This window comes from Zalophus californianus, chromosome 4 (genome assembly GCF_009762305.2).
Source record: "Zalophus californianus isolate mZalCal1 chromosome 4, mZalCal1.pri.v2, whole genome shotgun sequence".
NCBI classification, from domain to species: Eukaryota; Metazoa; Chordata; class Mammalia; order Carnivora; family Otariidae; genus Zalophus; species Zalophus californianus.
The window spans coordinates 126,127,241-126,154,198 of record NC_045598.1 but is presented as its reverse complement, the minus strand read 5'-3'; the positions used below and the strand labels follow the sequence as shown (position 1 = coordinate 126,154,198).

The 26,958-nt window shown below is 41.3% G+C and overlaps 3 protein-coding genes across 10 annotated transcripts in view; 1 reads left to right on the top strand and 2 right to left on the bottom strand.

The window, feature by feature from the left end:
• ADHFE1 (alcohol dehydrogenase iron containing 1) overlaps window positions 1-13,250 on the bottom strand; it is a 32,217-nt gene extending 18,967 nt beyond the window's left edge. For 3 of the 8 annotated variants that reach the window (XR_004820045.1, XM_027577379.2, XM_027577399.2), the window contains exons 1-7: window positions 13,153-13,248; window positions 5,979-6,016; window positions 4,078-4,124; window positions 3,470-3,523; window positions 3,128-3,282; window positions 2,782-2,978; window positions 1,108-1,185 (exon numbers count right to left, since the gene is read on the bottom strand). Coding sequence is in view for 7 of the 8 variants with exons in the window: in XM_027577379.2 (XP_027433180.2) it covers window positions 1,108-1,185; window positions 2,782-2,978; window positions 3,128-3,282; window positions 3,470-3,523; window positions 4,078-4,124; window positions 5,979-6,016; window positions 13,153-13,211 (628 nt within the window). In the remaining variant the exon portion in view is untranslated. Of the gene's footprint in view, window positions 1-1,107; window positions 1,186-2,781; window positions 2,979-3,127; window positions 3,283-3,469; window positions 3,524-4,077; window positions 4,157-4,878; window positions 4,939-5,978; window positions 6,017-8,100; window positions 8,126-13,152 lie in introns of those variants that run through there. The other 5 variants (XM_027577408.2, XM_027577446.2, XM_027577454.2 and 2 more) reach the window with 5 other exon arrangements.
• Window positions 13,251-14,709: 1,459 nt separating this feature from the next.
• Window positions 14,710-16,394, bottom strand: RRS1 (ribosome biogenesis regulator 1 homolog). Its single transcript, XM_027575135.2, has one exon. The coding sequence runs from the start codon at window positions 16,298-16,300 to the stop codon at window positions 15,185-15,187; it is 1,116 nt and encodes a 371-aa protein (XP_027430936.2). The 5' UTR covers window positions 16,301-16,394; the 3' UTR covers window positions 14,710-15,184.
• A 63-nt stretch (window positions 16,395-16,457) lies between these two features.
• Window positions 16,458-26,958, top strand: part of CRH (corticotropin releasing hormone) — a 184,623-nt gene continuing 174,122 nt past the window's right edge. The window contains exons 1-2 of the mRNA XM_027575150.1: window positions 16,458-16,523; window positions 19,123-19,176. The gene's annotated coding sequence lies outside the window, so the exon portion shown is untranslated. The remainder of the gene's footprint in view (window positions 16,524-19,122; window positions 19,177-26,958) is intronic.

Here is a 26,958-nt window from a genome sequence, read left to right as displayed (position 1 = left end):
GTGTCACTGGCTATGGTGGGAGTATTTACACCAAAGAAATTGACCAATACTACAAATTGGCCATTAAATTCCTGATTACATTCCAGAGAACTGCTTTACTAGCACACCACTGGTTTGGGTCCTGGTTCTGCAGCTTGCGATGTATCTTTGGGCAAGTCACTTAGTCTCTCTTAATTCTCTATTAGATCCTAACAATATAGGGCTTCTAACCCTCATAGCTGATGTAAGGCTAGTATTAGAAAATATTATGTAAAATCTTTGAAAAACTGTAAGGTAGAATTCAAGTATTGGCTACTATTATCTTTAATAATGTCAAAGGTTAATGTAATTTAATTTAAAAAAGAGAAGTTACTATAAATGTGCAGTCAAATATCAATTTATTCTGCCTGGGACTTCTGGATCTCTCTGGAGTGATGGGAATGTTTTATACTTTGATTGGGGTAGTGGTTACATGGGTATATCTGTTTGTCAAAATTCATCAAACTGACTCTCAAAAATGTATGCATTTTATTATATAAAATTTGTGTCTCAATGAAACTGATTTAAAATGTTGAAAGGAAAAAAATATTGAAAAGATGTCCAAGAAAGGGAATAATCATTCACCACTGACATACACTTACTAACTTAGGCAGAGAAATGGCCAATCAAGATTATGGCATTGCAATATGCTTTTGTAGGTAATTCTCAAAAAGAAGTTTATTAGGGGTGCCTGGGTGGCTCAGTCGTTAAGCGTCTGCTTTCTGCTCAGGTCATGATCGGTCCTGGGATCGAGCCCTGCATTGGGCTCCCTGCTCCGTGGGAAGCCTGCTTCTCCCTCTCCCACTCCCCCTGCTTATGTTCCCTCTCTCACTGTGTCTCTCTCTGTCAAATAAATAAAATAAAAAAAAAAAAGTTTATTAGACTGTTTCATATTTTGATATGTAGTTGGAAAAAGAAAGAAAATGTGTGTGTGTGTGTGTGTGTGTGTGTGTGTGTGTGTGTGTGTGTGTGTGTGTACCTCCCTTAACTCTAAACTCCTTGATTTTTAGATATTAGGATTAAAGAAAAGGAGGTGGGGTTGAAAGGTGAGAGAGAATTAAACACAATTTTTATGGGCACAGTTCTTACCAGTTTTTACTTTCAAGTGTTCATAGTCAAAGATGGCAACTCCCGTAGTTTCACTCCCAGTTCCTGAGGTAGTTGGGACTTGAACAAAATAATTTATATTAATTACATTAATTACATTACATTAATTTACATAATGCATCTAAATAAAGGTCAATGGAGATACTTAATTCAGCTTTAGGAAGCAAGGAACAAAGTTAGAGAAGGAAGCTCTGATGCCCCTGTTGCTCACCTGAGGTCTGTATCTATATTAATCCGCATGTATGCTTCACATGTGTGTCCGTGTCTGCATTAACATGCATGTGCAATAGTATGCCTGTCAGCATTAACATGCACTTTAATATGCATATGTGATGGCAGCATCTGCATTAATATGCACACGTTTCACATGCATGGTGTCCATGTCTATATAGCATGTAGGCATGTCGAACATATATGTGCACTTTGATGAGACTGTGTGATACCTATATCTCTACTAACACATATGTAGGATGTCAGTGCCTGTGCCAACATGTATCTAGGCCTAACATGTATGCTGTCCATGTCTGTATTAACACGTATGTATGTTTAACATGTATGTGTAATGTCTGTTTCTGTGTTAACAGCTAGGAACTCTGAGAACTCTAGCACCCGAGCTTACACAGCTGCAGCTGGGCATTCAAACACGGGCTGCTCGGCATCTCAGTTAGAAAATTCATATTTGCCTTCTCTAAAAGACATCTTTATTCCTTCTTGGCAGCAAGCACAGTAACGTTCTGCCTTTGCTGGGCTCTGTGGTTTTGTAGTTCTGTCAAGTTTCTAAACTTTACTAATCACCCCTCTGTGTGATGCTGACACAGTTTCACCAGAGGGTTCCATTTGCTAGACATCAATTATGGTGCTCCCTGCTGATTGCTCATTCATGTCAAAGCAGTTCATCTGCCTTCAGCTTACTCCTATACCATCACAAGGCCCATTCACAGTGGGGGCAGACGAGGGGGAGAAAAGAGAGGACAAAACTTCAGACAGATATTGTCCAGTTACCAGTTAGTGCATTTTCACTATAAAACTTTAAATAGTAATATGCTAACAGCCATAAAATGGGAGGGAGGGAAGACCAAGAGATCCCAAGGTCTGTGCGGGACAGACAAGCTATTCTGATTTGGATTTGTGTGTCTGTCCCCAAGGGCAGCCACAGAGCAGATGTTGCCCAGAGTGACGCAGCCATGTTGGCCACATGTCCCAGAGAAGAGACAAAGCCCCAGGTCAGCTGAAGAGCCATTGTGTGGAAGAAAGGGTTGAGTCAACACCAGAAAAATAATAGCGAATGTTCCCCTTATACTCCACAGTGGCTTGCAGAATGGGACAAAGCAGAGATGTTTAGAAGACCAACCTGCCAGCAGAGGGATCTAATAATATGGAAACGATAACCTTCCCTCCTCCTTCACACAGTAACTTCCTAGCATAAATCTGCAAACTTCCCTACCACTGACCCAAATTGTCTCTATCTGCGCAATAAATGAAGATCAGAATTTTAAACATCAATGAATTGCTATCTGTTCTCTCCAAACAATGTACTACACTGAAATGAAGAAATCAGAAAACTTTGGGAACGTATACCCTAATATTCCTGGCTTGCATCTTTCCTGAGGCCTTTTGCCAACCGCAAAACAAAACATACAAACACACAGTCTTTACCTGCAATCAGAGGCTTCAGAGGCACAGACACAGGCTTTCCCTTCCCAATGGGGGCATTGACATAATCTAGGAAATCAGAGTGAGGGCTGGACGCATACAGATTAGCGGCCTTATAGGTGTCCATGGTGGACCCGCCACCGACAGCAACGTAGGCATCAAAAGCTCCCCTTTTGACAAACTCAATGGCTTCCATGAAGCTTGGAGAAGGGAAAATAAAAGCCATAGTTAGGTCATATTTTTTCAGAAACAAATTGCCACGCTATTAAACAAGGCCTGGAGCAAGTTTTAAGCAACAGTGAGATGTGTTGGCTTCTACATAAAGTAAATAGCAACAATAAAATAATACCTTCTATCAGTTGGTTCCACCCTCACATTGTCATAAACCTTAAAATTTATGCCATTCTTCACTAGGGAATCCATAACCATTTGTACGGGAGGGAGCTGGGAGAGGTTCTTGTCTGTCATCAAACACACATTTTTAGCACCCATGTTTTTTAGGTCCTACAACAACAAAAATAATTTGTAAGTTAGGTTTGACTGCCCGAGAACTGTAATAGATTCTCTCTCTCTGGCAAATTAACAACTGTACATTTTTAAAAACAAAGGACTCAATTGTTGTCAATTTGCATTTGTTTTAAAAGACATGTAACATTTATAATGGAAGACTGTAGGAATCTTAAATACTTGCCATTCCCACTTCCTTTGTAACTCCTGCTCCGTATCTAATATTTGAAACGGCCATCTGAGGAAAAAAAAAAAAAGATTTAGGTATAGGGTGTTTCACTTAAAAACCTATAAATGAAATGAATGGTTCCTTATTGTGTAGAGAATAAAGTATATATTCCTTAGCGTGGCCTTCATTTTAATTTATGACTCCTGAACGAGGAGGAGACAGATTTAATCAAATAATTATGTAGTTACGGTGTGATAAAAATTCATCAGAATTCATTGATCCTTTATTCTTGCTTCAAAAGATTACTTGGACCTCTTTTAGGTTATTATAATTACGAAACTAAACTGTGACATACAACATAGATAAGTTGGAGACGTTTGTATAACTGAGAATCTGTCCTATTTTGATGGCTGAACAAAAGACAGTATTCTAGACATTACTCATGTTATCAGAAGATGTGTATTCCAGTTCCATTACCCCCATTGCTAAATAGGGTCTCATCAAATAATGAGATTAGGGAACACTAATTAATAGATTTCAAATGAGATAATAATGCATTAGTAAAATACTCTAGTATTTTTTCAAGTCATTCATAAAAGAAAGAATGGATTGATTATATCTACCTCAAAGGCATAATCTGTTGTTTTCCCAGAAGGTGCAAATCCAGGAGCTAGAAATGTAGAAATTAGCATCAGAGTAGGCCTCAAAAACAAAGGAAAAATAATGGTTTTTGTTAGTAAATTGGTATTTCAGCAGTGAACATAAGCATCTCCCTTAAAAAGCCTTACCTATAAAGAAAAGAAAAAGCCTTAGCTAAAATATATTTTCAAGTTTCATTGTTGCCTATCAAATTGAAATTAAAACTTGCATTTTAAGAGAATGTAATGCTAACTTGAGGCTGATTGTGTGAAAATAGTTATTTAAAATATTTTCTTCATTGAAATTAAAATATACTTTTGAAACAATGTCTAAAAATCCTCTAGGGAAAAAAAAACCCCTCTAGACTCGAGTTGGATTTCTGTTAGAGAACAACTATTAGTAAATTCATTAATTAGAGTCTTGCTTATATTTCTTATAACAATTGTGATTGGTTGTTTGAATTAAAATTTTTTCCGTGGAGAAAAAATGATCACAGTAAGAAATTTATATTTTTCAAGTTAAAGCATGTAAAAATTTAGTTTTATTTATGAGATTTAATAAAAATTTTTATAAACTGATATTTCTTTGTAATGTTATCAGGTTTTAGTTTTGGCAGAAATGATTTCCTGTCATATTAGAACAAGAAGGCTTCACTTAATGAATTTTATCCTTGTTTTCATCACTCCTGGTCAGTCATAAGATTGAAAAAAAAGTCTGCAACAACAATTTCCACTACCATTTTTTTTTTTTAAAGGACAAGAGACCACAACTAGAAAACAATTTACCTTTGGATTCCTGAGGGCAAGGGTATCCTTAATCAAAATTCAAATTTCTTGCCTTATCCACTGTAAAGAAATAATCTATTACTCTTGCTACTGAGGTTTAGGAAAAGACATAAATTGAATCCTAGGAAACGGTGAGATTATCTTTATTTAAATTATTAATTTTATGCTCCCAAACAGGAGACTCCTAATTCTTTGTTGAAATCAACTAAGAATTGGAAAGAATCAGCTGAAGACAAAATTCTGCATATGTCCATGAGGACCTAAAAGGCTGGGCATGCTTTCACCTAGCAGATGGTCATTAATGACTGGGAGGTCCCTTGGTTTTTCCTAAATGGTGAGCCACACCAGTGGCAGGAAAAAGCCCTCAGTCACTCTATCTGTTCTACTCCCCAACAGGCTTCTCTGTGGGTTCTGCTTAGTTTCCTGTATGGGCAGCCCCCCTCGTTTCCATTCTCACTGTGCTGTTTAGATTTGACCTTTCCTTCTAAGAGGTGAAATCAGTTTTTGTGTCACTAATTCATGTGACATTCTGAGGACACGCTGAAGCTACAATGAGCTTCCTGCTGCTCTGTGGACAATGGAGTTGGGAAGGATTAAGATGTTTGTGGGAACTGAAAACTTTTGTCATTTTTAATTACTAAGAAATAGAATGTTACTTTTTTAAAAAAAATTGATATAAACAAGTTTTTTCTTTCTAGGAACCGCTTTGTTCTTTAGCCTCTTTCTTTCCTGAGACATATTAAAACCATCCAAAGAGTTCATCTTTGTTAATTGTGTTTGATTAACTCAGACAATCTTAAAATCTCATCTGTGCCCCCATTTTTAGCTCTGGCAAATAATTCTATTTAAAATAGAAAAACATCATAAATAGCATTAAATATATACTTGAGCCAAACATATAATCAGTCAGTAGCACACGTTCAGCTCCCATCATATAATCAGAACTAGATATTGCCAGTTGCAAGTGAAAAGGCAACCATTTCAACTTTCCTCTCACATCCCCTGATTTCCTTGATTTATCCTTTGCCCAAATGTATTATAAGGGCCAATGGAGGGATTGGAAATTTGGGCCACTTTAAAACCAGAAAATGTATTATTACCTTGGGAGTAAGTATGAGAATGAGTTGGGCACTGGCATCTATGGAAAAGAAAAAAAGAAAAGTGAAACTAGAAAACCAAAAGATAGGATGCTTTAATGTGACTCACACTGCATTCTAGTCTTGAGATTCTATCAAAGTAGTTGCCTTTGGCAAACGCTATGCAGGAAAACCCAGAAATCATCATGGACAAGAAGTCCACTCAGAGTCTTTCCAGTGTTGCAGGATCATTCTTTCAGGAATTATTCAGTTGGTGCTCAATAAATGTCTTCAGGAAGCTGAGGTAAGCCCTCTGGGACTACAAGGAAGTTTGAGATGGGGTCTCAGTGCTTTAGGAGGTTCCAGCTCTTTTATCAGGTTAGGAGCTTTGACCAAATTGACCCAAGGTTAACTACTCAATGAACCTCCCCTCCCATTGCCCCCACCCAGGGAACTTGTATTTTCCCATTGTCTTCAAGGTGTTTAATTTTCTCAAAACAGACTCTGGGCCTGGGCCTCTGAGAAGCCCTCACTGGGCCTGCAGGCCTCGCTGGTCACCACCTCGCACCTCCATCCTTTCTGGGCCCAGCCCCAGGGAACTGCCAGCCCCTTGGGTGCCTTCCTGTGCTGGTCCCCGCCCCAGGACCAGTGGCCATGTCCCCTGCTCCCCCGTGGCCTGAAGTGTGCTCATGCCCATCACCCTCTCCTCCCCGAATCCCTCACCTCTTCTCAGTTCCCAGTCTGCTTCTCTACCCTTGGCTCCGTTTCCCTTCCTAGTCTCTGTCACCTCCCATTTCCTGCATAGTCCCTTTCTCCTGTTGCTATGCATTTGAGCATCACCAAAGTGTTTTATGTTTCTATTTCTTGCCAGAGAACCTTGTCCTAGTGGGGTCCCAGTAGATCCGTGAATGTATACACCCCCCCCCCACCGTTCAAATTTGGAGCGAGAACATCTGAGGGGTAAGGTGGGGAAGGAAGGAAAAGTGTTCAACTCAATGGTGGTCAAGACCTCAAAAACAGATTTAAGTCAAAGCAGACATGGGAAGCGGGTGTGAGCGCCACCATGAGTCGAGGCTGCCACCTCCTGGAGACGGCTGAAAATGCCGAGTGTTGAGAGTCCTGGGAGCATCCCAGCGGTGTTAGCCATTCTCAGGCTGCCGCAGGGAAAACACAGCAGGCAAGGCCAAGGCCTTGTCCTTCACAGGTGGGCTTTCTTTGGAGAACTTTCCCTGCTTTACACCCTCCAAGGACGAGAAAGTGGAGGCAGAGGGAAGAACATCTCCAGACTCAAAACTTTCCACTGCCCAGGGCCTTGGGAGCACATGCTTTCCTACACCCCTCCCCCTTCTTTTTATTTTATATTTATAAGGTTTGAGGCCGCCTTGATTAATCATTCCTATTTCTTGTGGTTTGAATCCCATCCTCTCTTGCCTTCTTGTGGCCTCCATCTATCCTGTGTTTCCTAGTCTTCCCCCTCACTAGATCTTTGTCATTGTATTTAAGAGTTTCATGCTTCAAAGTCTCAACCTCTTTTCCCCTCTGGCTTGCTCACCCTCTCTGGGCCTTCCCTCCTGACCTAGGTCTGCTGGCTCCATTTTCTTGCCTCCCACACATTGCTTGGCTCCCTGAAATCTGGCTGCTGTCTCAACAAGTCTCAGCTTTCCTGCTATATTCTTACTTCTCAGACCCCCCACCCCCAGGACCTTGCTCTCCTAGCAATGAACACTGGGCCACCCCCTCCTTGGGTGGGTGCAATGCTTTCCTTGGCTTCCAGGACTCCCTACTCACCTGGGTTTCCTCTAATTATTTTCCAGCTCCTTTCCCACTCTGCTCATTCCTTAAATATTGAGTTCTATCCTGGGCTCACCTCTCACCCTTTATAGCAAACCACTCATCAAGGCCCCCCCAATATTTCTTTACCCAAATCCAACCACCGCTCTTGGGTCCTCTGCCAGTCTCTGGTTTCAGTGTCATCTCTCATCTGGATAACTACAGAGAGTCCCTAATAGGCTTCTCTTGGCTCCCTCTGTGCCACACAGTGGTCAGGGGCTTATTTCCAATGATGCCCCCCCACTTCCCCTCCCATGGCTTTTTGGATAAAGTTCAGACCTGGCCCTGCTTCACAGGCCCAGCTAATCTCTCTAACCTGGTCCCTCATCTCCGTCCATCCTCTGGAGCTCCTGGAAAATTTGTTCTTTTCCTTGAATGGGCCACACATTCTCTTTCTTGCCTCCAGAACTTTGTCCTTGTTATTTCCTCTGCCTGGAACATGTTTCCCCCCTTCTTCCAGGTAATTAGTGTCCTTTCTAGTGTCAGTTGAATTGTCACTTCCCCTGGGCAGTCTTCCTTAAGGCTGGAGGCCGCAGGTAGGCACTCTCCCCCTATGGTCTGTACTACGCCCCCCTCCCCATTAGAACCATTATCACACTGTATTGTGGGTACCATTCTCCTGTTTGCATCTGCCGCTAGATTGTAAATTTTGTGGTGGCAAGACAAGATCTGCCCTTTATCACAACTTTATCCATAATGGTTAGCATTGTAACAGGCACAAACTAATACCAATTAAAGGAATACTGATTGAAGAAATAAGTAAATGAATAAATGAATGAATAAATAAATAAATAAATTAGACATTTAAAATCCTCTGAGCTTTTTCTCTCTTTTCCTGGTGTGCCAAGACACAGAACCTGAGCTGGGGTAGGGAGAAACAGACTGTGGGTTCCCCCACCTTAGGATAGCCTGAAACCACTGATGGGCTTCTCTACTGTTGAGAAGCTGAGGAACCCACGGGTAGAGCAAGGCTCTCATTCACCCACCCTCTGGCTCTGGCCTGATTATTCTGGCCTTCCTGCCAGTATCACTGGCTAGGGATAAACTGGCCAAGCTTTCAGCAAAAGTCGGCCCCTCTCCTGTGCACTAAATCTCATCCCCCCCCCCCCATTTACTCAAGGACATCACTGTATCATTGTCTCTGTCCTGCATCATCAAGATTTCCCCCCCAGTAGATCTTATCCACCAACATAAAATATTGTTTTTCTCTTTTTAATGTTTAAATCTTTTAATTTTTAAATATTTTTTTAAAGATTTTATTTATTTGTCAGAGAGAGAGAAAGAGAGAGAGCACAAGCTGGCGGAATGGCAGGCAGAGGGAGAAACAGGCTTCCTGCCAAGCAAGGAGCCTGATGCAGGACTCAATCCCAGGACTCTCGGATCATGACCTCAGCTGAAGACAGATGCTTAACCGACTGACCCACCTAGGCATCCCGTGTTTTTCCCTTTTTATATTAACAACCTTCTCTTGTCCTTCTTCCCTCTCCTGATGCTGCCCCCACTGCTCTCCTTGCCTTTAGATGACTATACCTGCTCTCTCCAGTTTCTCTTCTTGCATTCTCTCTGGGACCCCCTCCAACTGACCTTTGCCCTATGACTCCACTAACAGTTTACCAGGTCACTAATGCCCTTCACCTTGCTAATATACCACTCCGTTCCGAGTTCAGTCCTCATCTTGCCCAACCTGGCAGCAGCATCCTTCTATCCACTCCCTTCTCCCTGGAAACACTTTCTTCCTTTCGCTTCCAGGCTGCTCCTGGCCTAGGTTCTTTTCATGCTATTGACTCTGAATGCTGGAGGGTCCCAGGGATCGGCCTGTGGATCCTTCTCTTTTCTTTCCACTCTCACTCCCTGAGTGACCACACCTTGTCTCATGGTCTTGAGTGCCTTCCATGCTGACAATTTCCCCCTTTATCTTTCTGGTTTAGTTGTCTTGCTTGAACTCCAGATTCAGCTGCCTGACATCTCCACTTGAACGTCTATTAGGCATTTCAGCTCCCACCTAAGATTCAGTTCCTGGTCTTCCCTTAAAGCCTTTTCCCCACCCCAGTTTAATGGCAATTTCATTCTTCCAGTTGTTTAGGCCAAAACACCTTGGGCTCATCCTTGGTCGTCCCCCTGCTGGCCCCCAATATCTCTGACCTCATCTTCCCCTCACTCACTCTGCTCCAGTCACCGTGTTCTGAAACCATGCTGGTATTCCCCACCTCTAAGTACCTTCCCATAGAGCCACATGGCTCTCTCCTTCCTTTCACGGGTCTTCCATCTAAGTTACCTTCTCAGTGAGTGTGATCGGCTGAGACCCTAAAGATATTCAGGTCCTAATACCTGGAACCTGTGAACATTATAGAACAAAAGGGACTCTACAGATGTGATTAAATTAAACATTTTGAGATGGAAAGATTATCCTGGATTATCTGGGTGGGCCCTAAATGTAATTAGAAACATCCTTCTAGGAGAGAGGCAGAAGGAGATTTGACATAAAGGTAATGTGACCACTGAAGCAAGTGGCTACCTTTGCTGGCTGTGAAGATGGGGGAAGGAGCTACAATCTACCATTGCAAAAAGTGCAGCTTTAGAAGATGGAAAGAGCAAGATAATGGATTCTCCTCCAGAACCTCTGAAGGGAGTGTGGCCCTCTTACACCTTGATTTTGGCCCAGTAAGACTGATTTTGAACTTCAGAACTGTAAAAGAATAAATGTGTGTTGTTTTACGCCACCAAAGTCATGGTAATTTGTTACAGCAGCAATAAGATACTAATACAGTTAGGTCTTCTCTGACCATCCTCTCTAAAATTGCATCCCCTCCTTCAACAACCCATCCTCTACTTTCTCTTTAATACCTATCAACTTGTAATATACTCTAAATTTTACTAGTTTATTGTCCACCCCACCTGCCCCACCTACACACTTACACACCAGGGATATTAGGTTGTTTTGTTTCTTGATGTACCCCACGAATGAGAACACTGCAAATCTGCAGTGAATGTGCAGTCCTTCCCTCCTGGGCTTTCTCCTACCTCTCTGGCTGTGTTCCTGTCCTTTAATACTGGCTCCTTTTCCTCCCCTGAAAGTGCCAATCATTTGCAAATCCAAGTGCGTAAGGAGGCTGGTAGATAATATAAATGAGAGGTCAGAGCTCCTGGCTGGCTATGTAGCTGGTGTGCAGAATGAGTGGCGGGCTATATGCCAGGCTCTCTCAGGAAGCTGGAATGCTTGCCTTGTTCAAGGGAAGTGGCCACCACTTCACCTCAGCCCTGGCAGACCTTCCAGATGAAATGTGGGCCCAATGATGCCATTTCCCAATTTTCCAAAAATTTTTATCTGAAATCTCCAACTTTTTAAATGCATACCCTATTTAAAAAATAAGCCCCGTTTTGCCACTCCTGCTTCAACACATTGCTGCTCATAGGGACCTCATTCTCAACCCTTCTAGGTTTACAGTTTGCTAAGGCCTTTGCTTCCCCAGCCAGAGTTTCAACTGTCCTCTATACGCGTGTGTGAGTTCCAACTCACTTCAGAGCTCCAGAACAATATAATCAATTACCTGCTGAAGGTCTTCTTCACCTGGATGTACCTGAGCCATGTCCAATTTGAATTTCCTAAGGTAAGTTATCATCTTCCTCCTAAAGCTAATGCTTCTATAGTCCCTATCTTGGTAAATGGCCCCAGCGTTTACCTGATACCCCAGCCAGAAACTTCAACCTCTCCTTCCATCTCACTAATCAGATACAAAGTCCTGCTGATTTTAATGGACTCCTCAATATTTCTCACATCTACCCCTTGTACCAGCTGCCTCTCCTTGGTACCTGAAGCCATCACCTTTTAGCTGAAGCATTACAATTACTTCTAGTCTTTCCCCTTCACTGCACACTGCCACCAGAAAGCTCTAACATAATTCTAATCATGCCACCCTCCTTTGTCATACAACCATTCCAAAAACATGTTCTACATGACACTGGTTCCAAGGGATATGAATAGTGTTGCTTGATAAAAAGTTTTATAACAGATTTAGAACAAAGAGTTTAAATACAGCTAACCTTTTTTTTTTTTCCAACCCTGTAGGACTTCTCAGAGCCTTTTGTGTGCTAATTATCCTGACTCCAAAAGCACTATGCAGCAGTGAGCAGTTTCCCATTTATTTAGCCATGGAATTCCTCCCCCCACGCCCCATGGGGCATTTCAAAGTATTAGTGTTTCACAGTGAGAACTATTGCTTCCATAACTTTCTATTATCTACAGGACATAATTCAAATTCTTTAGCATAGGACTGAGAACAAGGACCGTGAAGCTAGAATATCTGGGTTCAGATTATGGCTGCACCATTTGCTTAGCTGTGTGGCACTGGACAGATTCCTTTTCTTCATGCTTTTTTTTCTTTTTAACTGTAATATGAGGATAATAATACAATATGGCATAGGGTTGTCGTAAGGATTACTGTTACTATTAACAGTATATGTAAAGCATGTAGGACAGTGCCTGGCACATAGTAAGTGCCTGATTAAGTGCTATATTCTTATTCAGGGCCTGTCTTCTCCATCCTCGCCTCCTTCTATGAAGGTAGGTCCAGATTTTAACTTCCTTTAGATCCTGGAACTACATCTCTTGCCAGTAGTTCTGCTCTTCCCAGTTAGTTGAAATTCCTCTCTAGTCCCCCTCCTTTTCCCTTATCTCTACCTGTTTGCTCAAAATTTTACATGTTTTCCCAGGCTGACTGGTGCATTTGTACGTTCCACAAATATTTATCAGGTGGCTACTATATACCTCCCATTTCTGGATGGGGAGTCAGACATGTCATAACATTTAATACCCTGACTCCCTGTACACGCCAGGGAGTGAAGCTCCTGGTAATTTCTCACATCCATCTCTCTCTTCCCTCCGTTCCTCACAGGCCCGTTTCACAAACCCTGTCCCCTCATCCAATTACCCGCTAGAGTTTAAATTGCTCCAGAGTCTTTCACCCTTGTATCCCCAGCACCTAGAATAGTTTTTGGCACATAATATACACCCAATACAAATGTGTTGATTGGATGCATGAATTTGTCTTGGTCACCGTGCCAAGCCCTCCAATGTCTGCCACGACATGGGACCAGGCACTGTCTTCTCTGGGCCTTTTTAACGGTAGAACAAGCAAGGTGCAACCTGCCTCGCTGCTGTGTGTAGTTGCATGGCACCCCGCTACAATGTCGCCCCACCTGGCGCACGGCTCTGACGTGGAGAGGGCACGCTAAATGGGATCCCCTTCCCCGGGTTCTTGAAAGTAACCTGAGTAAGACCGCGTTGGGTCCGGCGGGTCGCACCCAGAGGGGCTGCGTAGGCCTGGTGGCATCCTCCGGTCCCCCGCCCGCCCGCCGGCCCCGCACTCACGCTGCTCGCTGCAGTTGCCTCAGCAAGTGCGCGACACGGGCGCGGGCGGCTGCAGCCATGGCTGTGCAGTCTTCCTTCCAGTAGCCCCTCCTCCACCCCCTACGCCCCTTCTGCGGACCAATCCCAGCCGCCGCCCTCCTGCTCCCGCCCACTCGGCTGAGACTGCCCACCCCCCCGTGCTAATTCTCCCGGCCCCAGCGTTAGCCCTCTGGATCAGGACCATTTTCCCACGAGTCAAAATCTCAAGTGCCCTACCTGCAATTTCACCATCCACCTCCGAAATTGCCGTAATGGTAACTGCTTTGTAGGATCGTGAGTACTTCCTGAAGTCTCTCTACTTAAAACTCTTTATTTCAAATATTGGGGATATGGGGAAAGGGAGGGAAAAAAGGGCATTCTTTTTCCACTGATTCCTTTAAAATGCTACTTTGCCTTCCTACTTTCCCAATAAATTATTAAGACATTGCGTTTAAACTGTTTTAATAGTAAATAAGGACCATGCAAAAAGCCCGAGGGTTTTGTTTGTTTTTACAGTGCCAGTGCTGTGCCTGCTAAATCAAAAGTCTAAAAACAACAACAAAACCCAAAAAAATCCCAAAACCAAACAGTAACAACAAAACACCCTGAACAGTTGAGAACTTAAAAGGTGTTAAGTGCTCCAGAATAGCTTTTGATTAAGTTACCATTAAATGGTTTCATCAGTAGTTACAAATTTTCCATGATTACACTATATTCTAGGGCCAAGTGCTCCACTTCCCAGTGGGAGAGTTGATCAATGATGGCAGTTCAACTTTATCAGAAAGTATCCTAAGACAGTAACAATTGAACATCTGTGTTTTTACTAACATATCATGAAATTTGAATTAATCTTTTCTTCCATAGTAACTTCTAAAGATAACATAAAAATGAGGCAACACTAAAAAAAGACACAATTAACACCCAGCTTTAATTTCCTATCAACTGTCAGACCAAAAACCTGAGTAGAGTGGCTCATGGGGCTGTAACAGCAGCAAAAATGCTCCCCTGGAATCTAGATCTACTATGAATCCTTCTCAGCTTATTGAGATCAATTAGGGAAGGAGACCCATAAAAGCTATGAACATTTGACCTCCTAATCAAACTAGTAAGGTCAGTTTGACAAACGAATCAAAGATAACAGTGTTTCAGTAAAGATTTGGTGGGTTTCTTCATCTCTTCTCAAAAAACAGACCCTACCAGATGTTTAAAAAAAAAAAATTGGGGACATAAATGTTGAAAAAGTTTTAAGTGTTTTTTGGATTAATGAGGATTATTACCATTATTTAGTGAAGCCCACATTTATAATTTACAGGCAGTAAATGTTTTCACAGTATTAAAAAGCATAAAATCTTTTTTCAGAGACACCAGTCATACTACACTTTCATATTATATCTGATACTTATTAGAAAAACTCACACTTCTGTTGGTATCACTGAAATCATCATAAATTACCTGCTTTGGTTTTTAGAAAGTAAACTAAAATAATCTGAACCAGGTATCCCCTGGCTTTACTTAGAATTTCTACCAATAGCCAAAATGTCAAAAGTAACAGTAGATACACACTTTTATTAAACAACCTTCATAAGAGTTACTTATAAGTCCAGTTTTGAAAATGTAATCTTTCCGTTCCCCCGTGTGATACACTCCCTTGTTATAAAAATAATGCAGAAATCAATTTTAAGTCTGAAAGATGACCAACTCTCTCACAATATATCCAAAGTTAAAAAGAAAAAAAGATGTCCGTTTAAAAATAGAACTCATTCTGTTTCCACCAAATTCTTTCCCGTTTTCTTATGTCCTCAAATACATCCTTTAATCTCCAGCCAAATTCCTGGTTGTGGGAAAAACATTAATTTGTAGAGTCCAACATTTACATACTATCTTGGGGGTCGGCAGCCTATCCCTTCAACCTCAAGCTCAGTGAAGGCAGCGGCCCCCTTTTTCAACAACCCCCCGTCCCCCCCCCCCCCCGTAACTAGAATTTAACGTTTACAGACGGGTCCGAGGGTGAAAATTATTTCCTTCTCTTTCCTCCTTGGTGTTGCCCTCCTTTCCTCTTGCCGCCGAAGGGAAGCGGCCCAGAATTCATCTTGCCTCCCAAGCCCGCTTTCCTCTTCCCTCCCTGGCTGGGCGGGACACCTTTCCTTTTGCCCTCAGGACCCTGCCGGCCCCCCTTTCTCTTGCCCTTCTGGCTCATTTTCCTCCTCTTGGCAGCCTCCTCCTGGTCCTCCTCCCTCATCTGTTTATTGGTGGCCCTTGTCACGTCCAGCCGAGGCTTTTTGCTCTTCATCACCCGCAGCAGCTCCAACTGGCTCTTTTTCTCCGCTGCAAAGTCCCCAAAAAGGGGTTGAAACTTCCTCTTCTTGCCGGAGCCCCGGGGGGCCTTCTCCTTGGGCAAGCGCTCCTGGAAACGCCCCACTGAGGCGGTGGAGACCTTGGCCACCTGCATGGCGCGGCCCAATTCCTCCTTACTCTGGTGTCCCGTAGGATGCATGCCAGCCGCGCTGGGCAGCTGCATCTTGTGCGCGCGAGCCAGGTTACGCAGTCGGTTCAACTCATTCTTGGCCACCCGTTCCTTCTTAGCCTGGATCCGCTTGGCGAACTGGTCCTCTAAGGGGTCGGCACCGCCGGGCACCTCGATCAACCATTCCTTGGTGTCGTCGCGGGCGCGCTGGTAGCCCCAGCGGCGTCGCCACTGGCCACTCACCTCGTCCCACACCAGATTGGTCTTCTTCTTGGGACGGATGCCCTTGAGGCGTGCGAACTGCTGCCAGCGAGTAAGCGGCCGCGGCCGGGGCACCGGCTTCTCGCGCGGCAGGCGAGTGGTGGGCTCCGGCAGCCGCGCCACCAGCGCCTCCTCCACGCGCTCCGTGGGCAGCTGCCACAGCTGGTTGATGAGCAGCTGCGTGTTGTCCCGCGCCAGGGCCTGCAGCTCAGCCTCCGGCGTGGGTCCCGCGCGCCGCAGGCCCGTCGGGGGGTTCCGGTCTGAGGCCAGCAGGTTACCCAAGTCGAACTCCAGCTCCAGCTCTTTGTGCACCGTGATGCGCTGCAGCTTCTCTGCCTCGTCCCGCTCCGCCTTTGCCAGCAATTCCTCCACGCTCTGGCCCTCCATGGCTCCCCCTGGGCTCATTCGCTCCGGGTAGACAGTTCAAATTACTGCTTTGCCAACACCGGCTCAAGCCCGGGCAACGCAACCACGCTCTGTCGCCGAGAAGCTCGTTCCGGAAGAGAAAGCTTCGCTTCCGGAGCACCCGGAAGAGGCTCACAGTCCCGGCAACCCGAGAAGAGGCCGGCAGAGAGCAGTGTTGGAGAGCAGATGGGATTACCGGAGGCTCTTTGGCGGGAGCCCAGAGGTAGGCGGTGCTAGCGCAAGGAGCCTAGACTACGAATTCCAGGGCCCAATTGGATCTGTGTCTCCCAGGATGCAGCGGCGGAGCGGGGTGGTGTGAATTTTGGGCGTCGCGGTTTGAGGGGGTCCCGGAGCGACTGTTACCAATTTCAATGTAAATCAGTTCACAAGATGTATCGCTTCTCAGCTTTCTGGGACTACATAAATTTTATTTTTACCATAGCCTGAACCTGTTCATGGGGGTCCTGGGTGTTGACCGAGAAAGACATTTTCCACAGATGCACATAAAGCTAGTTGTGGAAGATTTGGTTTGCTTGGTGAGCGAACAGGGGCTGGCAGTTAGACTGCCTTAGGTGGGCACTGGGGTGCGCCCTCCCCGCCCCCTCCCCGGGCGAGCTGAGGTCTGGCAGCCCAGAGCCCCGGGATTGCATCGTCTCCACGCTTGTGGCAAATATGCGCTGGGCTCTGTCTGCAGTGAAACTGCGTGAGTTCCAGTCCGGACTTCTGTTGGATCTTCGGGTATTTGGGCCTAATTAAAAACCTGTAAGATGCGGTGGTAATAGTACCTACCATTTAGGGCTATTATAAGGATAAATGAGTTAATATGCCTCTGAGGCAGCTTGGTCTGGAACATAGGAGCACTCAACAAATGTTAGCTAAATACCAATTATTAACCTTTCTAATCGCCCTGGGAGTAAGCTAAAGAGGCAGTCTTATACAGTGACTATACACCAGGTTCTTGGGTCAAACTACCTAGAATCACATCTAGTTTTACAGTACCTACTTTGGACAGGTTTTTTTAACCTAAGTCCAATTCATAAGTTGAAAATATGAAACATTAGTTCCTGGTACATAGTAAGCACTCAATAAGTGTTAGCAGTTGTTAATCATCATATTCCACAAAAGGAGGCTCAGAGAAGTAAAATGACTTGTCTAAGGTTATACAACTAGGAAATGTGGGAGTAGGAATTATCTTAACTCTCGCTTTAAGACGATAGGCGTATTCTCCGCAATGTCTTTCAGGCCCTTGAGACACAAAATGTGTGGTCTTTTGACCAGTAGTATAGCATCACCTGAGAAGTTGTTAGAATTGCAGTGTCTCTGGCCTCAACCCAGATGTAATGATTCAGAACCTTCATTTTTAACAAGATCTTTGGGTGATGAGTACGTACATCAAGTTTGGGAGGCACAGAGCTGATTGTATGGCTTACAGGTTTGGTTTTGTTTTTTAATGGGAAGTTGGGAGTAGTGAAGAGGGGGTTATGCTAGAAAATTACCCATGGAAATGGATATAATAGCCCTTAGGAAATAGATTTAGTTGAGTTTCAGCTGGAGAGGTCATTAGGCACAGTCCCATCTACTGTACCTGCCTCCCCACCCCCCTCATCCCCCCCCCCCCCCCCCGCCGGAGTTTGGTTTCTGGAGCTCACTATCTTTCCTCAGCTTCCCTTTGTTCAGTCACTCATCAAACGTTTAGTGAGCACATTTTATGCATCGGACAGTATGCTATAATCTTTTTTCCTCTTTTCTAAAAGCATTTTAGGCTGCAGTTATGAATAGAGCTGCTATAAACAAACAAAAAACATTTTAGGATTTGCGGGTTTTTTTCTGCCCTTGTCTTAATACTCAGCACAAAGTCTTTAATACCACTCATATTGTGAGGTCAAGGCTAGGTCAAAGGCCATCTTAGATAATGGCCTTAAACCTAGCCTTGACCCTTAAAAAAGGTTTTGTGATTTGCCATAGGAGAGTGTTAGAGACATTGATACGGCTGTGCTGGGCTTGGCTTAGCTTCCCATTCATTCATTCAACAAACATTTGAATGATTGCCATATTCCAGACATTAGACACGAAGATTATTGAGACTGTGTGGAACAGTAGGGAAGAAAGAAGGGTTAAGAAAAATTTACAACATGGCATGTTTGGGCTTTTGATAGGAAGGACACGTTTGTAGGTTTTAGCTTCTCTTTCAATTTTCAGAGTTAGAGAAAAAGCAAGTGTCAAAAGGTGTTAAACAGTAATCAGTGAATTCTCACTTTAATTTCCTTATGCTGGGAGACTGATTTTTACTTTCACTTTGCCAGTGATAATTCTGGATTTATAATAGGTATTCAATACATAATTGAATGAATAAACCTGTTAAATAGACTTTTCTAAATTTAAAAAAGGATTAATGTTGGCTGTTAGATTCAGGGTGAACAAGATTAGTAAAATTGGGATTTGTGGCTTAAAAAAAATCTTAGGCAAGTAGGTGAGTGGTGGTCTCCAGCTTGCATTTGTATCATCTTTATGTTAGGCAAGATTTTGCAGTGTCAAGAAAAAGAAAGCCTACAAAAGATGTACAAATATATGTGAATATATTTTAACAGTACAGCAAATGGTTGTACATCTTTTGTTTTGTTTTTTTCCCTTTGTTTTTTCTCTTTGCTGTTTTCCCTATCTTCTTTTGTCCCATAATGCAGACAGATCCCATATTTGGTCATCAGACTCTGCTTTTCTCTTTATACCCGCTTTCTATGCCATTTCATCCACTCTCATTCTGTCAGCTGCCACTTTTGTGCAGATGGGTCTCAGAGGTACATCTTTATTCCTTTCCTTTTCAGAGCTCCAGACTGAAATCTCCAACCACTTGGTGGGCTCTTCCACAATACTCTAAAGTAAGTATGCCTAAGACTAAGACTTTTACACATAATCTTCCTGAAAATTTGCTTCTTCCGTTATCCATTCATCCACATTTTTTTTTTCCCCAATAAAAGTTTATGGAAGGTCTTTCATGCTCAAGGTACTATGCTGGACTTTGGGAATGCAATGGTTAGTAAAAACAGTCTCAGTTGATGTTATCATCATTCTAGTCTAGTTACTCTGGCCTGAGACTATGATGTCATCCTTGACTTTTCTAAACTCCAAATCCAGTCAGTCTAAAATTTCTGTTAAATGTGTTCTTGTATTGTATCCTTTTCATTCCCACTGTCACTACCTTATCCCTAGACTGGGTCTCTTCCATCTACTTCTCCAGATCCTCTCTCTACTCTGCTATTTGCCCCTGGCTTCCAGCTGGTTGTGGTTAGCAGGAAGCAATGACAGAAGATCAGAGGGTGTAAAGAGTTTAAGGTGAGGGCATGTATGCCCCTAGCCCTCTGCAGATTGTCATGGGTTGGCTGGTTCCTCTAAAAGGCCGTAGCTCCAATCAGGCAGATCTTTCCATTTAGCCACACATACTCTCTTAGCTCCTCTAATTGCTTCCCTGGTTCCTGCAGGCCTAGAGGTTGGTATGGCTCTTGCTGTTGTGTCACTACTCTTTGTGAGTTTCCTTAAACCATGCTTACATCTTTGTAATATTCCTTTTGTTGATCTTTGTTAAATTACCCAGTTTGACTGCTACCTGTTTCCAGCCAGGACCTGACTGATACCCAGGGAGCTATTCTAGGAGCATCCTTACAGTTCCTTCCCTTCATTCTCTCTTCAGGTCAGTCCAGAGGATTTGTCTTCTACTGATCTGGCAAAATCACTCTTCTCATAAACTCCCTTCTCTACCTAACAAAATAATGATTATTCTTGGTCTTGGATGGTCATGATCTGGCCCCAAATAGCTCTTTACTCCATGGCATGATAGTTCTCATTATGCTTGTTTTTTAAATATTTCTTCCCCATTCCTATTTGTCTATCTTAGCTACCTTCCTAGAGGTAGCTAAGAACATTCCTTAAGAAAGGCAAAAATGAGGCACAGGACAGAACAATCAACAATTATATTTTTGTAGCACCTATTGAAAAGTATTTCAATAACAAAAGTAAACTTATAGGGAGATTTTTTTTCTCTGCAGTCAAGGGCCTAGAAGGTTAAAGGCATGAAAGTGATACCTTTATGTTCCCTCAAAACATAACTACTTTGTCCAGCAAAACATTTTTGTAAGCATTTTTTTTTTCATTTTTTTGATGGCGCATTAATCTAAATGTTTCTCAGTTGCCCCTTTTTGGTAGCGGAAATTGTTAGGGATGATTCAATCTTTAATCCTGCTGTGAACATAGTTATTTTGAGTATTTTTGTCTAGGAAGTTCAATGTGCCAGTAATTTGATAAAATAGCAGAAAAGAGCCCTTCAAATGCTCACATTATTTCCACATGGTTCATTTTTACTGATTTATAATTTTAATTTGGAAATACTTGAAGGGAAAATCTAATTTTTGAAAATTTCTTAATCATAGACAAAAATCTGTGTATTCATTTGCTTCAGTTTTAGCCAGAAACCTATATAAAAATCTATTGTTTTGTTTTACAAATGAACATAGAAGATATAGCATTAAAATTTTGTATAGTTAGTATAAAAGCAGATAGAATAACTACCAAACATTGTACATTTGTCTAGAGGGAACTTTGGATTTGAGGATAGTAAAAATGATGGTAGCATTTTAGAATTGACTTAAGTTGATTTGCTATCTGTAAAAATACACAACAGTTTCTGTTTTTCAAAAATTGGCAAATGCAGTTTGCCAAGAAAACTGCATTTCCCAAAATCTTATCACTACCTGTAAGGTATGTAAGCACCACTGGCTGATGGTTTTCCTTCATAAGACTTCTTTCTTTTTTAAAATATTTTATTTATTTATTTGACAGAGAGAGAGAGACAGGAAGAGAGGGAACACAAACAGGGGGAGTGGGAGAGGGAGAAGCAGGCCTCCCACTGAGCAGGGGGCCTAATGCGGGGTCGATCCCAGGACCCTGGGATCATGACCTAAATTGAAGGCAGACGCTTAATGACTGAGCCACCCAGGTACCCCCCTTCATAAGACTTCTTCACTAAATCCCAAGGGAATGAGATTGGTGTTTGGCTTTAGACTTTTCCTGTATAAGAAGTTCAATATAAGAATGAAAGATTGATTTAAAAAGGAAAACTGAAGTTCCAGAACTTTAGGTATATTTGCACTCAAAGAACCCAACAACAGAATTTAGATCCATTTATCTAAAAAATCTTTTTTATTATACTTTAACTTATGAAAGTAAAATTGCAATGAGCAAGAGATCTTTTTGTGTTTTTCTTAATGGAGTCTGAACAGTTTTTGAAAACTTTAGAGTAGATTTACACCAGATTAGGCAATTGAGTCCTGAATTCCTTTCCCCTAAGGAGAGCAACTTCATTGCCATGCAGATTTCAATTTGTCTTTGCAATCATAGGCCATATGTGAACATATATTAATCTGCCAATAAATTTTTTCTGCTAAATTTCCCACATAAGCAATATCAAGAGTACATAATGAAGTTATTGTTATGCCAAATAAACATTAATTCTTGGTCCCTCCTTTTTTTTTTAAGATTTTATTTATTTATTTGAAAGAGAGTGGGAGAGAGGGAGCACAAGCAGGGGGAGTGGCAGGCAGAGGGAGAGGGAGAAGCAGGGTCCCTGTGGAGCAGGGAGCCTGACGTGGGGCTCGAGGCAGGGCTGGATCCCAGACGCTTAACTGACTGAGCCACCCGGGTGCCCCTTCTTGGTCCCTCTTAATCCAGAATTATTTCTAAACATTGTTAAGCCCATTATTTTTTAGAATACACCAATGAAAAATAAAAACAATGGATAGAAACACTAAAAATATGACCATATATAGGGGAAATGCTGTAGCCTACACTTTTTCTAGGTGTTTTCCTTGCTAAAGAAAGCAAAGGAGAAAACCTCTTTTGTGGCAAATAGGTGTAACACTGTCCCTGACAGCATCCAGAAGTGCACTGCAGCCTCATCTAGGTTCCTGTGAGCCACTTGGTAATGCTGAAGATCCAGTTGCTTGTGGTGTGTGTGCTTTCCCCCAAGGCCTAAGAAAGACTTATTATTTAGAATGTTTAAATAACGTTCCTGGCATTTTCCAGTATTTATGGTACTTACCTCATTATCCAAGGTAGTATGAATTTTCAGCTGGGCAAGCTGACTTCTTATTGTGGGCTCCAGTTTTCCTTCTCTGGAAAGCCTATGGATTTTAGAGGTGAGGCATTTTAGATTTCAGGGTTCAGTTTACTCACCTGGAAAATGAAAGGTTTTGACTAGGTGGCCTTTGCCATTCATCTCTAAGATACATTTGTTAAAAACCTGTGCTCTTCAGGCACTCCAATATTGTATTTCCTATAATTTCCAATATATCCCATTTTACAAACCTCCCCCTCTTCCTGAGTCATTATCTGATTTCCTAGGTTGGTCGTATGACTCCACATAGTGAAACAGTTTCTTGCGTGCATAGGGAGACTGACTACACAAGTGTTAATCAGTTTTTAATAATGTGGAGGTTGATTATTGTGTTCTGTAAATTACTCATAAAGCTTTTCTTTCTTTTTTTCTTTCAGTTTTTTCCCCTTACCATTAAACTTCTTTGAGAATTGGAAGGTAGGGTAGAGAATGAGCAGGGCATAACCCATTTTACTATTTGTTAGCTGTTCTGGAAAAATGTCTCATAGGGAAGAAGACAGAAGATATATTTATGAGAATGAAAGATTGTGGATTGACTTTATTTGTTTCTATCTGGGCCCAAGATCTAGAACTGATGATGTTCTTTGATTGGTTACAGTTGTAGAAATGTTTTTAAAAAGCTTCCAAGTTAACTCCCTCACATAATAAAATTGGGGCAGTGTTGTGTTCCCCGGTTTGGTGCTGCTTCAGATAAAGCTAGTGAGAGAATTTCAATACAAGGAAGGTAAAGTAGAATAAAATATAATAATGTTGCTGGTATGTTTAGTAACTATCATTCTGAGATTAAGTAAGTCTTAGTAATTTCTAGCCTGATTACCTGGGAACAAATTTCCCAAGGGATCATCACCCCATCTGAAAAATGGGCTAACATTATTTCTCAATTTTAGAGTTCTGTAAGTTGGAGATAAATTATTCAAACACACTTTTGCAAAGAAACCTAGAGAGATAGTCAGGAGACAGGTTCTGGCTCCATCTCTGTTACTCTCTATACTTGTGCATGGCTTTGATATGTCACGTCACCTCTTTGTGTGTCTTTTTCCTTATCTATGAATTGAGCTTCATTAGCTTCTCTCTGTGCTGCTTCTAGCTCCATGCAGCAACCTGTGCTTTTGTTAAGATGGTCTCAGGTAGAAAGAGTGGGTGATGGTGAAACATACACTTGAAGACAGAAGTTCTTAATTGGGGTTCCATGGGTGAGCTTCAGAGGGACAGGAATCCCCTGATGTTTTATGCAAATGTGTATGCATATGCATGTGCATTTTTGTGAATAGATCTTTTTTTCCCCATTAGATTCTCTAAGGCATCTGTGACTCTCTACCCCTCCTTCAGAAGTTTAAGAACTACTGTAATGTGTAGAAGAGGGAGATAAATTAAAGCTAAGGGGAATAATGGTAAAGACTTTATGAAAGAAGAGGAACTGGGGTTGGCCTTTGAGCCTGGGTAGGGTTTGAATAGATGGGAGGAGGAAGAGGGGTGTTCTAGTAGATGGTAACATGAGGAATAAAGGGCATGTATACCAGGAGCAGGTATAATGTATCAGACATGGATTATCTTTATAAATTCTCAAAATAGGACTAGGAGGTAGATATTAATGGTATCCTTATTTTATTGATGAGAAGAATGATGATCATCAGGGTAGAGAGGCTTACCCAAGGTCTTTCAGTTAGTAAGTGGTAAACCAGGATGTGAAGCCTTTTAGTCTAATCCCAACAATTATCGTATAGTTTTTTCTCCTTTAATCATTTAATGTAGTAAATTATATTTATATACTTCATAGATTTTGCATTCTGGGATAAACCCAGTCTGATCATGATGTATTATCTTTTTTATACTGCTAATTTTGGTTTGCTAACATTTTGTTTACATTTCTGTATCTATATTTATGGGTGAGGTGGGCCTGTAATTTTTCTTCTTTGTACTACCTTTGTCTTGTTCAGATATCAGTATTATATAGTAACTTCATTGGCTAAGTTGGGGAGTATTCCTTTTTCTGATCACTGGTAGAGTTTGAATAAGATTGGAACATCTGATTATTTGAAAGTGTGGTAGAATTCACCTATAAAATTATCTAGGTTTGGTATTACCATGGTGAAGAGATTTTAAGGTTCTGATTCCATTTTAAAAGATGAAGCCATTTGACTTCTCAAAATAGTTATAGTAGGATATGTATTTCTAGAAATTTATCTATTCTAACATCTCAAATTTATTGGTATAAAATTTTTATAATAGTCTCTTTAAAAAAATCTCCTCTTTATCTAAAGTTATATCCATCATATCACTCCTAATATTATTTTGTCTATTCTCTTTTTTCTTGATCAATCTTACTAGAGATTTTCTATTTTATAAGTCTTCACAAAGATCCATTTTTCAGCTTTATTGATACTCTCCATTATATCTTAACATGTTAATTTCTACTTTTATTAATCTTCAACTTAGATTTTATTTTGTTATTCTTTTTTTAAACTTCTACAGTTAGGCTTAAGTTCATTAGTTTTCACTTTATTTCTTAATATGTAAATATTTAAAGCTGTATCTTTCCCTTCAAGTAATGCTTTTACTGCTTCTTACAACATTTTGATTTATGATACTTTGAATTTCATTTAGTTCTCTGTATTTTCCTGGAATACTTTTTCCTTCCTTTTATAGTCACCTTTTCTACATCTTTATGATTTAGGCATGTTTCTGGTGAGCTTATAGCTAGGATTTTAAAATCCATCTGACAGTCTCCATCTTTTAACTGGGAAGTTTAATCCATTAACTTTCAGTGGAATTTAGCATATATGTTTGGGTTTGTTTTAATCTGTCTTTTATTTTATATATATATATATATATTATTATGTTATGTTAGTCACTATACAGTACATTATTAGTTTTTGATGTAGTGTTCCATGATTCATTGTTTGCATATAACACCCAGTGCTCCATGCAGTACGTGCCCTCTTTAATACCCATCACCGGGCTAACACATCCACCCACCCCCCTCCCCTCTAGAACCCTCAGTTTGTTTCCCAGAGTCCATAGTCTCTCGTGGTTCATCTCTCCCTCTGATTCCCCCCCTTCATTTTCCCTTCCTTCTCCTAATGTCCTCCACGCTATTCCTTACGTTCCACAAATAAGTGAAACCGCATGATAATTGACTTTCTCTGCTTGACTTATTTCTCTTAGCGTAATCATCCAGTCCCAACCATGTTGATGTAAAAGTTGGGTATTCATCTTTTCTGATGGCTGAGTAATATTCCATCGTATATATGGACCACATCTTCTTTATCCATTCGTCTGTTGAAGGGCATCTCTGTCTTTTAAAAATTTGCCTTCTTCTCCTTTATTTCTCTCTATTTTGAATGATAGCGTATTTGTTTTTATTTTTTATTTTTTTAAAACATTTTATTTATTTATTTGACAGAGAGAGAGACACAGCGAGAGAGGGAACACAAGCAGCGGGGGTGGGAGAGGGAGAAGCAGGCTTCCCACTGAGCAGGGAGCCCGCTGCGGGACTCGATCCCAGGACCCTGGAATCATGACCTGAGCTGAAGGCAGACGCTTAACGACTGAGCCACCCAGGCGCCCCAGCATATTTGTTTTTAATCTTCCATTTTTTTCTAATTACTTAGAAGTTAGGCACTGTTTTCCTTTTCAAGGTTTTATTTGATTTTTTCCATTTATATTTAACTTAATGAGTTGTGAGGTTAATCAATGTCTTAACACTCCTGACTGAAAAGTAGAAGGTACTGAACTTTGATCATCCTCTATCAGATTATTCACTGTTATTAGCCAGTATTTTAGTTATATTTTCTTAAACTCTTAAATTAGATATCATTATAGTTATAGGTGATATGTTTAAATTTATCAATTTGTATGTTTATCAATATCTTTGCCATTTTTTCTTTTTGTCTCTTAAAACTTTTTTGAGTTTGTTTTCTTTCTTCCTGAGGTACATCCTTATAAAATTCCTTCATTAAGTTTCCTTATGGCAAACTCTTGCATTTTTTATTTATCTGAAAATGTCTTTAGTTTACCCTAGTTAATAAAAGATTGTTTATTTGAGGATGCAGTTCTCAATAGACAGTTACTTTCTCCTAACACTTTGAAGATATTCACTTCATCTTTTGGTTTCCATTCCTGCTCTTGAGAAGTATGCTATTTTTCTTATATAAACATAATGCCACCATGCATTTTGACATAATTATATATTTTGCTAGATTCATGGATCCCAATTGTTTCTTATACTTTAGACCCCTACAATGAATTTATTATTTAGTTTTAATTTTCTTTCAATTGAGGTATTCTGTCTTGAATGATTTCCTCAAAAAATTTACATATGTGGTATAAATTCTGAATTCTTTTATGTTTGAAAATGCCCTTCTTCTACCTCTTGTGGTTTAGCCCTGCCTATTGCTGGGCCCTCTCTTCCCTCCTTTAAAGGTATTCATGTCAAGACATTATCACACCAGAGCCATGACAGCAAGTAATTCAAAGGTTTATTACTCACTCAGGC

Bases quoted from the DNA above. Each gene is read 5' to 3' on its own strand.
- RRS1 (XM_027575135.2), bottom strand. From the start codon at position 16,300: ATGAGCCCAGGGGGAGCCATGGAGGGCCAGAGCGTGGAGGAATTGCTG.